Consider the following 16,887-nt stretch of genomic DNA (forward strand, 5'->3'; position numbering starts at 1 on the left):
CCAAAGTTATCTGTGCTTCATGAATAGATTATTGGAGATAACATCATGTAATTAACAAGAGATGCAAAAAAGTAAAAGTACAATTTGTGTAAGAATTGTGCACGAGAGAATGTTAATTTCTTAACTAGGAAGGATATTTAAAGGGATAAAAGGCAGGCAAAATAGTGCAGTTCTTTGAAAGGATTAAAGTAACCTTATCTCGGGTTCTTTCAGAAGGTGGGATTGCCTGCAGTGTGTGAAAGTCATGTTCAATGAGCTCCTCACAGCTCACATGAATTGCAGGCACAAGTTTGCATTGCATGTGGGTGATTTTTATTTTATTTTCCAAAGTGGATTGATGACATGTAAGTTGGACCTTATTGAATGGTGAAAGTTAGTAAAAAAGGGAAATTGTGTAACCTGCAGGCGTGCAAACTGTATAACCATGTCAATCTGAGGCGCTATAAGTGATAGAAGGTGGAAGAGGAGGAGAGCATGGATTATTTTTTCTTTTTGTCAAAGTACACTTTGCAAAATTAAAGATGGGAGACTATAAAATACCTGTCAGCAGCACTTCAATGTGCAGATATCTTGGACTTTTAAGTACTTCTAACATGTCCGCGATTGCCGTCTCTTTGGAAGTCCACATGCAGCCCCATGTCCAGTGCAATTTCTTTCTCGACCTAAGTCCTTGCATTTAAACAGATGAAACAGATTTTGAATGTTTCAAAGTAAAATTTTGCTGGGATGGTGTATTTAAAGAATTTAAATATAGCTAAAAGTGCCATTTGAGTATTTTCCATCCTTACTATTTGGTGCACTCGTATTAAATGATCAGTGAGGGATAAGAGAGAGGGAGAGGACCCTTCCAAAACGCTGCTGTCTCCTCTTTACCACAGCAGTCCCATATGGAAGTCTGGCAGCTGAATCCCTGGAAACATCTGCATTAATCTGATCCCCATTTGTAGCATCTCACTGTAAAATTGCAGCACTATCTGGGTCCTTTTCTCCGACGTTACAGCTGGCCACAACTTTGGGTGAAACTTTAGAACTTGACCAGTTATGTAAACTTGCAAGATTCCCCCATTCATTTATCTGAAATCTGTTAATTTAAATATATTTTGAAGCCAACGTGTTTTAGTAAATATTAACAAGTTTCCTACAAGGAGCAGTAACAGTGAAGTGATGGTTAAAATTATTTTCTGTTAGGAGCCTTAGTTGATGTGTTTACTGAAGAGTTGGTTGCAATTTGAAGCTGTCCAGATAGCAAAACCATGAAAAATGGAAGTAACTACTGTGCATATAGAGATTTTTATGGAGCTGTGTTACAGTATGCTGCTTCTATCAAAAACAGACCATTACAAAAACTGGCTTTTGCACCTGCTCTTCATTAATTTTTGAAGATAAATAGCTGTGCGTGGCCTTGCCTGTGCAGTTGGCGGTTACTAGCAGTGAGTACTTGTTGGAGGAAGAGTGTGATGTTAATAATAAAATAATGAAAAAAGAAAAACTTTAAGATTATTTTTGACATAATTTCAGTCTGTTTTAATTAAAAGTTGAAGTTGAGATATTTCCCTATTTCTAGAAACTGAAAATAAATAAAAAAAATGATGTTTCAGGTAATAAGCAAGTGCCTTATAACTTAAATTCACCAAATGTTGCGTGTTTCCCAGAAAACGAAGATCATTTAATTCTGGAAGTAATAGCTCTGGTTGACGTTTATGGAATTAAACTTTATATGTAGTATGTGAAATCAGCCCAGCACACACATTCCTGTCGAATCTGTCTTGAAATTATGTTTAAAGAAAGCCACTGTCAGTGTAAAATTTGAAAGTACAAGCCCTGTCCTACCCATATTACTGCAATATAAGTATGGAATTTTATTTCACATTTTGTTCAGAAGCAAAACCTGTTTTAATAAAACCGGAGGTCAGCCTTTCACTGGTGGTGAAAGGAAAAGAATCAAAGTCATGATTTCTTTTTTAGAAGCAAATATTTGTAATTCATTTTTCAGCAAATGACAGCTGTCTCTGTGATTGACTTTGCATGATTGTCCTTTAGTTATCAGCCAAGAAATGTGATTATTCATAATATTTTATTAGTTCTTCAGAATGCCATATACATAAAGTTAAATTCTGTAAGTGACAAAACATTTCTTAATAGCATCTAATTGCATGTGCGGCGTGTGGGGCATGATTTATATCAACAACGTTTTCTGTAGTTTCCCCACTTCTGAAACTTTTGAATTAAAAGAGAATAAAAAGTTTCATTGTGCACAGAGTAACTGCCCTGGTAGGGAAGGGATTTTGCTTTAGTCACCGGAGCTGGCACTACAGTGTTGGGGAATCCTGACAGTGATCATGTGGGATCTTCATGTTGTTTTACCTGCAAAATGGAAAAGTGGGATTGGCTTCAGGACTGGAAAATGTTTGTACCCTCTAAAAACTCAGTAGAAAACGAGAGTAGAAAACTATTAACGCATCTCGTGGAGAAATTATTTTTGCAATTCTAATGCTTTTTAAAGCATTTTGAGTGCAGCTTTGGGGATGAGAGAAGGAGGGAAAAAAATAAAAATAAAGTATCAAAAAATAAAATCATCTTTATACCCAAACAAATGCAAAATTAAGTAGCTGACATAGGTTACAAAATCTCTCTGGTTTCAGGTGTACTGTTTGCAATTGAATACTCTTATTGTAAGAATAATAACTAGTTTACATTTAAAAAAAAAAATGCTTTCGAAGTGGATAATTGTTATTTTTGCTCAAAATATGTTAGGTAGTTGATGGGATGTTAAAAAACACGTCTTAAATAAAGCCAGATGGCCACCTGTGGTACTGAAGGGATCTCCAGATCAATATGGTTGATTTTTTTCGTTGTACAGTGAAGTACCTTGCCGGTTGTAAACTATTATCTCGTTTTAGTGAGAATGACCCTTCTTAGATGCAAATTAACAGCATGTTATTCAGTTATCAAAGGTACCAAAGTTATTTCCATAAGGGTTTAAAATTTCTTTATGATAGGAAGTGTAGGGCTGTGCTCGGGGTGTGTAATACACAAGTCTGCTGTGGTTTGAGCCAAGGTGGTCTGTGCTGCTCGTCTGCCTCGCATCACGTTGTTGTGGTTGAAATTTTCCCAGTGTTTTTCTTCTGAGGCTGAAGCTGTGGAAAAAACACCGTGTTGTCCCAAGCGAGTTATTTACAAGTTGTGTTTTGCATGTTCTGTAGCTGTCGTTTTTTCGAGGAAAATAAAGCCTGAGTTTGGCTGTGCTGAGAGGATTTCGATACACGAGACCTCAGACTGTGTGGAACTCGGCAGGACTTGCTGTGCATCTGCAGTTCAGGGCTGTGTTGGGAAGGGGTAGATCCAGGGCAAAATAATGAGGGGAAGCAGAGAGGAGGAAGCTGTTATGAGAAATAGCATCTTAAAAAAAAAAAAAAAAAGTGAAAGGAAAGAGAAAAGGGTAAAGTGATGGTGGGGCTTTTTTGTTGTTGTTGATCCAGTGCTCTTGCTAGCTCCTTTTCTGCTAGCAAGAGAGAGGAGTTTGCCTTCGCTAACTACTAAGAGAAAGTTGTCTGCACTAACAGTTAAAAGAGGCTGGGTCTGCATTAGAACTCGATTCTGGGTGAAAATTGGAGATTAGAGATTGTTTTACATTTGTCTCCTCTCAGCAGAGCCGAGGCATGAGACAAGTGAGAGGTTGTGCTTGGTGGCCCCAAGACAGAATGGCCGGTTGGACGTTGGGAAGCTCATCCCATGCTGGGGCTATGGACCAGTGGGCAGAGCAGGAGAAGGCGCAGGAGTGAGAGGATCCATCTAAAAGCAAGCAGGATCAAGAGGGAATGGAGATTTAGTTGGACAAGGAACAGGTATTAAGGGAGATGCTTCAAACTGGGCTGCTGTTCTGCGGAGTCAGAGTGGGGACACTTGATGTCCCGTAAGCGAGTCCTGTGTGTAACGGAGTTTAGGAGTGAGGGGTGGGTGAGGAGCAGTGGTTTGGGCTGGGGCAGAACGTGTTGAGCTTCGCAAGGCAGAGGGGATCGTGGTCCCTGTGATGCCATTTGGGGCTGAAGATATTTATTTATATGTAGGCACGTATCTTGTGACTTAGCGATACACACAGCAAGCAGTTCATTCCAAAGGGAAGCACTGGGAAACCGGGGAGCACCAGGCTGCCCTCCAGGCCCCTTTCTGCCTGCGTGAGGTGCTCAGGCGGCTAAGGCCACAGATGAGCTGTGAGATAAACACCATCCTGTGTGGAAACTGCCCTACTGACATGGTTTCTCCCCCGCCTCAGTAGCAGTTTACACTGAAAAGTAGTGACTAACGAGGTGAGTACTGGCTGTTTTCCTGGCTGGAGGTGTGTGAAGTGCCGCATGGCTGTGCACGGAGAGCTGCGCTCAGCTCCATCCACCGCCACGGCCTCCCGTGGCCTCGTGTTGCAGGTGCCTCCGGCCGCTGTGCGCGGGGCCGTGTGGGCCACGAGGCGCCACCCGGGCCTGTCCTGCTCCGCCTCAGAGGAGGGCAGCCCGGCCCGGCAGCGCCTCGGCTGCTCCCGTGTGGATTTGTGACAGGACGAGTTAACGTCGCTTTCCTCCGTCCTGAATGTCTCCCTCCCCTCCAGCTGCCACCGCTTCTCTGAGGTGGCCAGAATATTTTGTGCTGCTTGGGAGTCACCTGCAGAAGTGTAGCAGATCCAACTATAAATATTGTGTATGTTGTGCAGACTGTCAGGCTCGACTGTAAAATGATGTTTTTCCACTGAATAGCCATGGGAGACAGGACGGCTGAGGACATTGGTGATGGAATATAGATCTCTTGGTGTCTAGGGCTGATAAAGTGTTTATACTTGGTGGCTCTGTAGTGGCATAAAATAAATAGTCCTAGCCTTGTTTTGAAATCAGAGGTGTTAGTATCTCACCATCTCCGTTTAAGCAACGTCAGGGAGGCTAAGGAGATTTAATAGATGCAGATGCTCAGTGACTCTTTTGTCTTTGGTCCTTGAAAAGTCATGACAGGAGCTATGGAGCAGCTTTGGCTTTTGCTGCTTGGTGGCGAACAGGAGACTTCAGTTTCCAGTCAGTGAGACTTCCCCTCACACTGCTACTGTGTGAGGAAGCTCTTTTGCTAAAATGCTAGTGTTTTCGCATTAAAAATATTTGAGATCATAATATATGATATGTGGATGTTGGAGTCCTGCCTGATGCAGGAATACAGTGTAAGTTTCAGTGTTGGTGGTGGTAATGATTTCATTTTAAGAGGATTTTGATTTTTCATTTCTTTCATTTCATTCATAGGATATTTTCTGTTCTTCACTTTTGTTGTTTACTTTTAAAAATTTCCTATGCTCAAGTGAACTCTGTTTAATTTTGTTAACCCTGTATTGCAGCGTGGGGCAGGCTCTAGTTAAAAAACAACAAGCCCATGAACACTGACCACCCCCACTCGTTCCACTTCCTAATTCTGTCTTGCTGCTTCAGGGTTTTATTAAATGTCTGAAACATGGGTAAATGTTTGGAGATTGTCATTAAGTGGCCATAATTCACTACCAGAATTCGGTTGCGGAGGGCACCTGCACTGAGGTTGTTAACCAGGACACGCCGCCTTGCGGTGCGTATGCGCCGCTGCTTAGGGCAGCTCAATAAATAAATGGGAAGGCTCCGTTAGCTCCGTTGCTTGATCCCTTGCCAGTGGCCATGTTTTGGGAGAGCAAGGAGTGTTTGTTCTCAAATCTGTTTGGAAAAGTGTGTTTTTAAAAAGGACATGTTTCGTATGGCTGGTGAATAGCAGATGTAGACAGAACGAGTGCCACCATGGCCCTCAGAGTCCCCGTAAGGTAGAAAATGAGACGGGCTTAGGTTGTGTTGATCGCATGTTTGATTTACTCGCACATAATAGGGGAATGCTGTGAACATGATGATCTGTAGGCAGTTTCTTTCAGTTAGTAGAGGGTACCAAGTATTTTGTCAGCTTTTGATATAAAAGAAAAACGATAATTGTATAAATGACTGAGTAAAGCACACCGTCTGAATACTTCTGCTTTTGAATTAAGATACTGCTCTCCTGCAGTATATAAAGGAACACTTCTTTTTAACTGCTGGGAGAAAGATGATCTTATAACCATTTTGTAATTCTTCAGATGCTTAAGTTGTGAATTGACAGAAATACTCTCCTGTTATCTTGAAAGATTATTTTTGTAATTTTCTAGATGCTGAGGATTTTTTTTTTCCCCCCGTTTTAGGTAAAGCTGCTTCATTTCTGTAGCTTAGGTTATACTAAGTAGATGGTAAAGAATAGCCTGGTTATTAAGTAGATAAATGTCAAGAATGCCTTCTAAAGTAGACATTTAGATTTTTTTTTCTTTTGGATTAATGGAAAAGAAGGTCAATAATTGCATGGATTTCCGTAAGCCTGAGAAGAAATGGCATTCCTGTGGTGCTAGTGATTATTAAAACATTGAGAATTCCATTTGAGATGCTAAGCTCAGTATTTAATATCCCTTCCAGTGTGAAAGAAAGCTGGGTAAGGCCTGCACATTTGTACAGCTTTTGAGGAGGCAGCTCCCAAACTCAACCGTGCTTTTCGGGGAGAAACGGAGTAACCTGCAGTGGTCTCAGAGTGTGTTTGTCCTGTCAGCAGGGCCCGCCCGACTTCCAGCAGCACCCGCCGGGCCCCGTGGCCAGCAGCTTCTCGCCCGCGCCGCGGCTGCCCATGCAGGAGCAGTGGCGGGGCCCCCCGCCGCCGCTGCCGCCGCCACCGCCGCCCCCGCAGGACCGCGACCCCTTCTTCCTGGGAGGTAGGGCTGGCCGGGGGTCTCTGCGCTTTAGCTGCGTGGCCTGGGGGGGAAAGGGTCCCCAAGGGCCTTGGTTAGGGGGGTCTTGGTCCCCTACCTGGAGGCCAGGTAGTGGAAAGGGTGGTAGAGGGGTATTACAAGCAGTCAGAGTTAGGAAAACAGTACAGTGCAAGAAGCAAACTAGTGCGTGCATAAATCTGTGTACAGTTTTTATATGCATATATATATAAATGTATATGTGTTAAAAGCTGCTGAACGTGCAACCAGCACATGACAGTGAAGTTTTGTGAGGCCTTGTATGTCTTAAACGCTAATCCCTGTAATCTTTCCTTGCTGTGATTAGAGCAGAATTCCTAAGCTCTTCCCAGTTCCCGCTTAAGGGTGGTGCTATGGAAGCAGCAGGGACTTCCAGGGTAAAAAGCCCTCAGGGGATCTGGTTTTCCCCCTTGAAATCGGCCTGTGTGGGGCGAGGGGGCGCCGCGGATCCCGCAGGGCACTGATGCCGTCTCCGCTTCCTCCGCAGATCCCCGCTTCCCCGGGCACCCCCTGTTCGAGCAGCGCAGCCCCCCGCCGCCGCCGCCCCCGCCGCTGCTCAACAGCGCCCACCCGGTGCCCACGCAGAGCCCCATGCCCTTCGCGCAGCCCGGCCCGGCCTTCAGCCAGCAAGGGCAGCAGCCCGTGTTCCCGCGGGAGCGGCCCGTGCGGCCCAACCTGCAGCCCCAGGGCCCCGTGGGCATCCTGCACTTCAACCAGCCGGGCTCGGCCGCCCCGCGCCCCTTCATGCCGCCGCGGCAGCAGTTCCTGCAGGCGCCCACGCAGCCCTTCCTGGCAGCCCACGCGCAGCCCAACATGCAGGTATGTCAGGGATGGGGATGGGGACGGGGACCAGGAAGCGGGGCGGGAAGCGGCTGCGGTGGGGCTGGAACGCCCTCTGCCGGAATCGCAGGGCAGGGAGCCCTGCACTGCAGCGCTGCCCGGGGCTAGGGCTGGGGAAGGAGTAGAAAGGGGGCCGGGGGCAGCCCCTCACCTGCCTTTTCTGTGGGGGGCTGCCCAGGTTCAGACACAGAAGCACCTTGCACAGCCAGGCTGCTTGGTGCGGCTTGTTCCGTAGCTGCTGCGAGGTGTCTCGAGGCTGCGTGAGGCTGGGTGCTGCTTCTCCAAGTTGATCACTCCATCCCTAACTGCCACCAACCTCTCCCTCCCGGTGCAGGGCCCCTTGCACCCTCCTCTGCAGCCGCAGCCCCAGCCGCAGCCCCAGCAGCACCATCACCAGCAGCAGCAGCAGCACCATCACCAGCAGCAGCAGCAGCACCACCACCACCTGCAGGGCCCCCCGCAGCCCTTGATGCCCATGAACCAGCCCCAGTTCCGGCCCCACATGCCAGCCGCCCAGCAGCAGCCCAACAACAACCGCATGCAGTGCCAGCAGCGGCAGGGGCCCATGAAGCCCAGGCACGTAAGTACCACCGCCCTCCACGTCCCCTCTCGTGCGGCCGTGTCGGGCACGGGCCTGTTGCCCTGTAGCCTGTTCTGCCTCCCAGCGGGTTGTCGTGACCCGGCAGTCCCTGTGGAGCAGCGGGTGTAGCTGCTCCGTGTGACTGCAAAGCAGAACAACCAGCTTGATGAGGAAAATAAAGCGCTCGGTGAAAGGCACATCTGAGAAATATATAAACAAGGGAGATGAGGTTTTCCTGAAAATAAAACTCTGGTTAGAAGGGTCTCATTTCTATAACTCTTATCTGAAAAATACCAGAAAAATGCAGCTCCTTTAAAAGCTTTTTTTCTGGCCCCAACTTAGAAGCCTAACCTAATCATGAAAGATCTAAAGGGGCAACACTTTAGTCTTGCTCATGGTGGAAGTGTTTGCACTTTTTCTTTCTGCTTTTCAGAACACCCCCTCCCAGAATATTGTCAAGCGTTCAAATCAGCAGCTACAAACAACTGCTCCAAGGAACAGCAACTTGCGTGAGTTGCCCATAGCCCCGTCGCACGCCATGGAAATGAACAACAACAGGCGGACTTCTACTCCAGCTGCTCAGGTCAAGCCCATCACCAGCACCATGTCCTCCACCAAGGCTGTAGCTGGCTTTGGAAACTCGCAGGGAAGGCCTGAGATGAAGGCTAAAGCAATCACACCAGTGGGCCAAGCGAAATCAGAAGTAAAATCTGAGCCAGAGGTAAAGTGTTTTGGTTATTTTGGTGGTTTTTTTTTTGATGCCACTAGAGGTGCCTCTGTTGAGTCGGACGTTCCTGTTTAATATGATGGCAACAACAGTCAACACTGATGATGACAGCAGCAACAACAACGTGTGGAAGGTTGGGATTGCTGGGAAAGTCTATTTTGCAAGAGGAGTGGTCACTTCTCCCATGACAAGGCAGAGGGTTGAGGAAGAGTCATGAACCAACCTCTGAAATAGCCTCTGTGCCCATTTTTACCTTGCAGCCTTTCTGACTTTTTTTTTTTTTTTCAGCTTAGCATTTCCTCTCAAATCAGAAAACCTCTTCTCTTCCATTGCCTCTGATGTCCTGGACCTCAAAACAAAAGTGTGTTCATAGAACTGTTTTCCTAATGCTACTTCCTTCACACAGTCCAGTCATCTCTGTGGTCTTTAGAAGTTGCTTCTGCCCTGTGTAGGGAGCTTCTTGCTCATGTAGAAGGAAATGCCTTTTACACAACATTTTGGACTGTTCTCTGATCCAGGGAAAATATGAGAGATTCTTAAGTTTTCTGTTTTGGAAGGGAACTTGTCATTTTGTTTGCTAATAATCTGCAAAATAGAAAAAGAAGTGTCTGGGTCAACAAGTGGCTGCTTTGCCAGGCAGATGCTCATGGATGCTAGAGCAGACTCCATGGGTGCTTTTGATGTGCAAGGCGACAGGATTGCACTGGTGGTGCTGTTAATACTGAACGAGAAGCATGATGGTTACCAAATCCCACACAGTTTCTGAATGTCAGACTATTCTGAGCAGAACTCTAAGACCTTCTAGTTCAGCTGACCATGAATCTTGCCTCAAGGACCAGATGTCTTTCAACCTTCTAAAGCTCCTGTTGGAAGCTTTAGTTGTGGTAAGACTTGCTTCTCTTTAAGCTGCTGGTTATTAGCTTCACATCCTTCTTGAATTTGTTATGATCATCCTAATTTCCACAAATGAGGCACAAAAGAAATCCATAGCTAGCAGTGTTTGACCTCCTGTACATGCACTTCCACTGTGCACAGGGGAAAAAAAACCCTTATTTCAGCTTTAATTTTTTCTTTCCAAAAATGACTCAAGTAATCCCTTTTTCCTCTGTTCAGTCTCTCCCAATTGTCTCAAGTCACAGAAAATGCCATACCTCCTAGGGAAGTCTCTGTCTTTCAGGCCATTAGCATGGGTTAGTTTTGTAACCCTCTGCAAAGCAGATATAGAGGCCTCACTGTCTAAAAAATTGTATAGTTCTTTCATATTTTAGTCAGATGAAATGTAAGGCCTTAGTCCTGAAATATCTCTGCTGGTGTCTAGAAAAGTGAACTATTTTTTTATTCTTAAATCAATTTTAAAAATTCATAAGCAGACATTTTGTGCTGTCCATTTTAAGTTTTAAACGCATCTTAACCTAGTCATATCCAAACCAACCTTAAATTAACTAAGCACATTCATGCGAAGTCTTAGTTTTACAAAATTAAGCTTCCTTTTTATTTCTATGGCAAGACTATCTCTGGAAAGAAGTTCTGATATGTGTTTCACATAGGTTTTTTCTGTGTGTGTGATTAACTAAGTTCATCTTATTTTTCTCTCTAAAAAGATGAGAAACAATTTGAATTTGTCATCTTTTTCTAACTGTATTGCTCATAACTGACATAGGTCGTATTGCAAGGGTCTTTAAGTGGGAAACTATTGAGACTAATTTTTGTCTCTTTTTCATCCTTCTTCCTGAAGAATCTTGGAATTCAGGAACCACCAAGATAGCCAAGTTGCATATTCCAGGTTTCCTCTCAATTCTAAATTCTCATATCTTAGAAGATTGCAGCCTCAGTGACTAGAAGATAAAAGCTAGAAATGAGCTTCCTTAATAGTATATCAGAGTTTCCATTCCTTGGAGGCTGCAAAATGCTGCCTCTAAACCCCTGTTCTATAAACACAGCCAGTTATGCTTCAAGATTATGTTTAATTTCAACAGTCACGTTGGAAAAGGTGGGAGGTGGCTTATGACCTAATTCTGCGCATATTGAAGCTAGTTTAGGAGGGGAAGAATTAAACCAATATGTCTGAATTTGGTGGTTCTGTGGTTAGGATAGGTTTATTTTCAGATCTTAATAATGGTACCCAGTGTCTTGTGTTCAGGGAATCCATCTTACCACAGTCTTTTTCCGGTGAGAAGATCACAGGAGGGCAGCAGCTTCTCCAAGTGCCCTTCTTCCTAACTCTTCCTGTTTGTTCAAGATGTACAGCACCTATGCTTAGTAGGATAACCCATACCCTCTTAGAGCTGCAGGAGCTGTTATGTCATATGAAATGTGTGGCACATATTTAGATGTTTTTATTTAGGATAACTTGTGGGTTTGAATGCAAGCAGTGAAATGCTATGGTTTAGATTTATCTTTTTTATAAAGACTTGTCAGCAATTTGGGAACAAGAGATTCTAGCCCCTCTTGTTTCTAAAATTACAACTGAAAAACAAGCTACCAATCTGCTAAACATGTGGATTCACGTGTAGAGGCCACAGATCAACCTTTTGACCGACAGTTTTCCCCTCTGTCCTCGCATCCATCCTGCTTAGGACACAGGTCGGTCTGGTGCACAGGTCCTTTTTTGTTTCCTGATGGGAAGCCTGAGTACTTGCACTATTCCCATTATGTTGCTCTGCATTTAATTTTGGCAACTAGTAATAAAACCTGCAAACCTTGGGGAAGCTTTGTGAGCTTTTGAGCTCAACAATGGCATTCTAAACCCTCCTATATTGAGGGTATTCTAGAACTATTGCTGCTCTTGCTGTTACTCTTTAGCTGGCATCAGAAAAGCAGCCTCTAACACTGTTTTTTTTGGCACTTCTACCTTAAAGTCTTAACAGACTTTATTGGAAGACAAACCTGTAGCTGAAGTTTGGTCTTCCCCCCAAACTTGGGGAGGAAGTATCGTTTGTTTAAGAACTGTTCAAAGACAGGTGAGAATTTGACCCTGAATCTCTACCCTTGTGTGCTGTAGCCTTCAGACATGTATGACATAGAGAAATCTGTCTTGGACTTATTAAAATAATGGGGTGAAAAGCATTAGCAGTAGGGATTGCAGACCCCTCCAGTCCTGATCCAGGCTGCTGTATGTTTCCCTGGTGCTTTATCTGGTGAAGCACCTAATGACGTGGGAGAAGTGCTCCTGAAGCTGAGGACCTTTAATTACCACTGAGCTCATCTCAATGAGGAGTTTGCCATCCATTCTGTATCTCTGCTCTTGGGTTGTTGCACAACTAGCTCCTATCAAATCTGAGTCTGAAAGCAAATGTTCTGTTCATGAGCAAAGGGCTCCTTATCCTCTTTGGACTTCCTTTGGTGACAAGGGTATTTACTGAGGACTTAGCAGTAGTAGCAGCTTCCTTGGGGAGGAAGGAATTAGTTGTGGTTTCCCTGTCAATGGGCTAATCTGTGGCAAGCTCCTAAAATTGGCAGCTTAGCTCATAGCATCTCAGAGCTTTTGATTTCAAAGCTACCTCTGTAGAAAAGGCTTGAGTTCATAGTATCCAGATGACTCAAAGTACTGAGCTGCTGAAAGAAGAAATTCAAAATAATAAATTTGAGATCAGGTTGCCTGACTCCATATGTCCTGGTAATACAGTTTGTCAGTCTTCCATGTTTAGTGCTAGTGCTGTTGGTGAGTGCAAATCTGCTAGATCCAAGAGGGACTGCATGTGTTGGCCACAGCCCGTCAGGATGTTCATTCCTGGTCTGCTCGAAAGCCCCATTTCGTGTCTGCCACAAAGTACTGCTGTTCACGTGGTCTTCAAGGTAGCATTTGGTACTTTGCAACTCGTTCAGAAATAGTTAGATTATGATATAAACTGACAGTTCCCTCATGGTAAAGGGCAGCTTTAGGGCCAGGATGGTCTTATGCAGAGTCTTGCAAGTATTGACACCTTTCAGTTGACAGTAAGGGGAGAAAAATGCATTGCTGTCTCTAGGTAAATTTGGTACTGACTCACTGATACCTATCAAAGCCACTTGGATAAAGCAAGTGAATACATTGATCTATTAAGTTAAATGTAACAGGTTTTCTATTTAAACTGTTTCAGTAGTTGTGAGATATTTGCTGTCTTTGAAAATGTCTGAAACATTAGTCATGGCATCGGGATATAGCATCACATCCTCCTCCAGTCTAGAAGTTGCTTGTGTTTCCTTAACCCACACTGACTGGATTTGAGCCCTGTGCTGTTTAAACATATGTCTTAATGGTCTTATTCCTATACTCCAAGATTCCTAGTTTTCACTCTCAGGGTAAATACTTCAGTGTTCTCTTTCCTTCACTCCCCCTCTTTTTAGTTGGCAGAGTGTATTCCTGTTACCATCTATCTAAGACCAATTATATTCTAGTCCTATAGTCCTTAATCGCCGTAATCCTAACCTGAAAACTATAGAGAAAATTCAGAACCTTTTGGTGTATGAAGCCTTCTCTGAAAAAGGACAGACCTCATATGTATATTTGAATAAAAATGTCGTCTTGTGCATTTGGGCCAAACACCTGCACAAAGTGGCAGAAGTTAGAGCCTCGGTTACTGCAAGGTAAATAACTGCCCACTGCTAAGTCAGTTTTTCAGAAGTGTCTTAGCATTATTGATGCCACAATTTACCAAAATGCAAAGTTAGCTTAAGAACCTATTCCTGTTAGGGGCAATCAATATATCCATTTAAGAGAGAATGTTTGTCTGTTGAAATTTTAAATAGAGAAATGTTGAGACTCATGAGAAATCTTTTATTGCAGAAAATAAAAACAAAACTTTGAAAAAATATGTTTTATAATTTTATGTACATACGTATATGTATATGTAAGCATCTGATTGTATCACCAGAGCAATTTGGTTTCTTTTCCAGGATTGGGGGGGAATTAGCATTTCCTTGACTCTGTCCATTTCGCACAGCTCTTCCGAAGAGCCGGTTTGGCTGAAGTTGAACAAGCTGCAGAAAGGTTATTTGATAATATATAAAACTTTCCGAAGGGTCTGGGGCTGGAATATTAAAGGCATTCTCTGTATACCATTAATATTCCACCACTGCATTTGACAACATTTTGATTCTGGAGAGAGTGCACGAGTTCAAGGTCAGAGAGATTGACTTGTGCTGTTCATTATAACCAATTATTGTGTGACAAATGAGTTTGAGATCAGGCTGAAAATTCTGTGAGAAAAATCAATAGTTCTAATCAGGGCCTTTCAGGTCATTTACCACCCTACCTTTTGTTACTTTGTCAGAAAAGAGCAAGATAAAACCTGTGTGACAGTGGCTTGCCTCCGTATTGTTACTTGCCATTCGAAACATATTTTGATATCATGAATTATATTAATAGTTTAATTGGTTTTAGGAGCTTCTAAATGAGTTCCAATTTGTAAGAATCCTTTTTTAGTATTCTGATAAGATTTCTTAACTGGTATTATGACTTTCTATCGAGGAAGCAGTGTCTAAGTCCCATATTTGAGCTGTTTGGCTCTCCTGAATAGCAACCGAGCGTCGCCAGCAGCTTCGGGCCCCGGTAGCCATTGCTCAGCATCAGGGCTGCCTTCGGAGCTCGTTAGCGTGGTGCTGATGTGACAGCTTCAAAAACACTAATTTAAGGTGGTTTTGAGGGGCTCTGCGTTGGCCGGGCGTCTGACAGCTGCATCTGTGTTCTCCCTTTGCAGTACCCGGATGAAGATGAGGAAACGCGGCTGTACCGCCTGAAGATAGAGGAGCAGAAGCGGCTGCGGGAGGAGATCCTCAAGCAGAAGGAGCTGCGGCGGCAGCAGCAGGCGGGCGCCAGGAAGCGGGAGCTGCTCGAGCGCCTGGCGCAGCAGCAGCAGCAGCCGCCGGCGCCGCCGCCCTACGGGCAGCACGAGGACGAGCCCTGCGACTTCCCCGCCAACGGCAGCCCGTACGGACCCCACTCGGGCCTCCAGGCCAGGCCCAACGTCAAAAACAGACTGCTGGTTAAGAAGCAGGATATGGTGGCTCCGCACAGCTTCCAGCAACCCAAGCCCCCTGATTTCCCCCAGGTTGGCACAAACATGCAGTACCAAGGACACCAAATGAAGCCGGTGAAGCAGCTGAGGCAGACGAGGACGCTCCCGCCGAGCGCCCCGCCGGCGTCGCCCAAGGCCCCGCAGGCCAAGCCGGCCGCGGCGGCCGCGCTGCCCGCGACGGCGCCGTCCCCGCGCGCGCCCTCGGGCCCGGCCCGGCCCCAGGAGCTCAAGCCCGGCGTGAAAAGGACTGTGATGCAGCGCGCCAACAGCGCGGCCGGAGACGGGCCCCACGTCGGCAGCAAGGTCAGGGTGATTAAGTTGTCAGGAGGGGTAAGTTTGCCGGGCTGCTCGCGGGCACGCGCGCTGCCGCCGGTCGGGCCGTGTAACCCCAAAGCAGCAAACGGGTCTAAGCTGAAAAGGGAGCCAGCAGGTTTAGCAGGCCTAATAATCGGTATTTTTTGGCAACTGCAAGTTCTTAGCAGCTCCTCAGAATTGTTTTTTTTCTCTAATGCTTTCCTGCCCTTATCACTAAAATCACAGTGCCTTCTCTGGAGCCATCTCTGAAGTCCCTCGAGTCTAAAAGACTACTCGGCTGAGATCTTTCTGCTTAAGGTTGATGTGTCTGATAAGGTGGCGGAGGAGAGAGGCTTGTGTGGCTATTCTGAAGGTTCAGTCGAAAAGCTGGGCTTTGCTGATCCGATGGTGGAAGTCGCAGCGTAGCTTTGCGTGCGGGCGCCTGTGCTGGTGCGCGCCCCAAGGCTGTGCCTGGGGGAAGAGTGTTTTTATTTTCTTGGGATGCGTGTTGCAAAATGAATTTGAAGCAGAATATCGTTGGAGGATGTTTTCTGTTAGCCCGTGTTGAAAATGCTCCCGTTTCAGTTCTGCATCTCAATGAGATTCCCTTATCTGTCGGTGAGGGGTCTGTTATCAGCAGAGGGTCCCCTGAGCACTGGTGTCGGGGAGGCCTCTCAATGCTGGCCCTCATGGCAGTGTGTGTGTGTTTAAGAGTCGGTATTTTTAGTTAGAAAATACTGAATTTCTTCTGTCGTCCTGAAAAGACAAGTTAATTGATTGAGGCTCTGAAGAAGCTGAGGTGTACTTGGGGTGTGGGGTCCTGGAAGACGCTTCTCTGACCCTTACGTGGATTAGGGAAACTTGGAAAACTGCTTCCAAGTTGTAACAAAGTGAACGTAGAAGATTGGCAGGAGCAGAGCAAGGCCCTGGGGCTGAGCAAGCAGGGAGCAAATTGAAATGCCAAAGTCAACTACTTCTCATAACCTTTTTTTTCTACAGCTCTTGAATAAACTTTAAAGTGTGAATTGCATAATGACCATTTGGTCTTTCACAGTGTTAGCCTAAAGGAGCTTGTTGACTAAATAGAGCTGACAACCTGAGTTGGAAGGTGTCTGATTCCTCAGGCACAGTTAAATGCAGAGTAAGGAAGAAGTACAAGTATATACTTATATATAAGTATAACGAAATTGTTTCTGCTGGATTGAAAAAAAATTATAAATATGACTGTAGGAATCACAGTGGCTGGCAAGAAGTGTGGCTGGTTTGTTATTCATGAGGAATTGGAAGAAGTACTTGGAAAAAGCTTGTTTTCTGATGCAGTAAAGCAAAACAGTGCCAGTCACCACTAGATCTCTTCATAGCCATAATTATCAATGCTCAAACTAGCATTAAATATATATATATACGCATATATGCTATATATGGTAGATAAAATCACATACCATCTGAGAATTTGTATTTAGTTGATTATGGAAAAGTCTGAAGTTCGCCTGGCTTAGTAAGTCATAAGATCCAGGTAAGAAAAGACACAATGAGAAGGGAGTTTGTTGGGAAGAAACGCCCTAGTAACTCATTAGTTAATTTGATCATAAAAATGATAAGAAATCTGGATGATTGGACCATAGAAATAATTAGCTCTGTCTTG

At 44.9% G+C, this 16,887-nt stretch overlaps 1 protein-coding gene across 1 annotated transcript in view; it reads left to right on the forward strand.

Annotated features, from left to right (window-relative positions):
* Window positions 1-16,887, forward strand: part of RBM33 (RNA binding motif protein 33) — an 81,891-nt gene that overhangs the window by 43,787 nt on the left and 21,217 nt on the right. The window contains exons 11-15 of the mRNA XM_026052998.1: window positions 6,616-6,772; window positions 7,293-7,624; window positions 7,980-8,225; window positions 8,659-8,946; window positions 14,631-15,278. Of these exons, the coding sequence (XP_025908783.1) occupies window positions 6,616-6,772; window positions 7,293-7,624; window positions 7,980-8,225; window positions 8,659-8,946; window positions 14,631-15,278 (1,671 nt within the window). The remainder of the gene's footprint in view (window positions 1-6,615; window positions 6,773-7,292; window positions 7,625-7,979; window positions 8,226-8,658; window positions 8,947-14,630; window positions 15,279-16,887) is intronic.

Source organism: Nothoprocta perdicaria, unplaced genomic scaffold (assembly GCF_003342845.1).
Source record: "Nothoprocta perdicaria isolate Ctin4 unplaced genomic scaffold, notPer1 scaffold_95, whole genome shotgun sequence".
In the NCBI taxonomy this organism is placed as follows: Eukaryota; Metazoa; Chordata; class Aves; order Tinamiformes; family Tinamidae; genus Nothoprocta; species Nothoprocta perdicaria.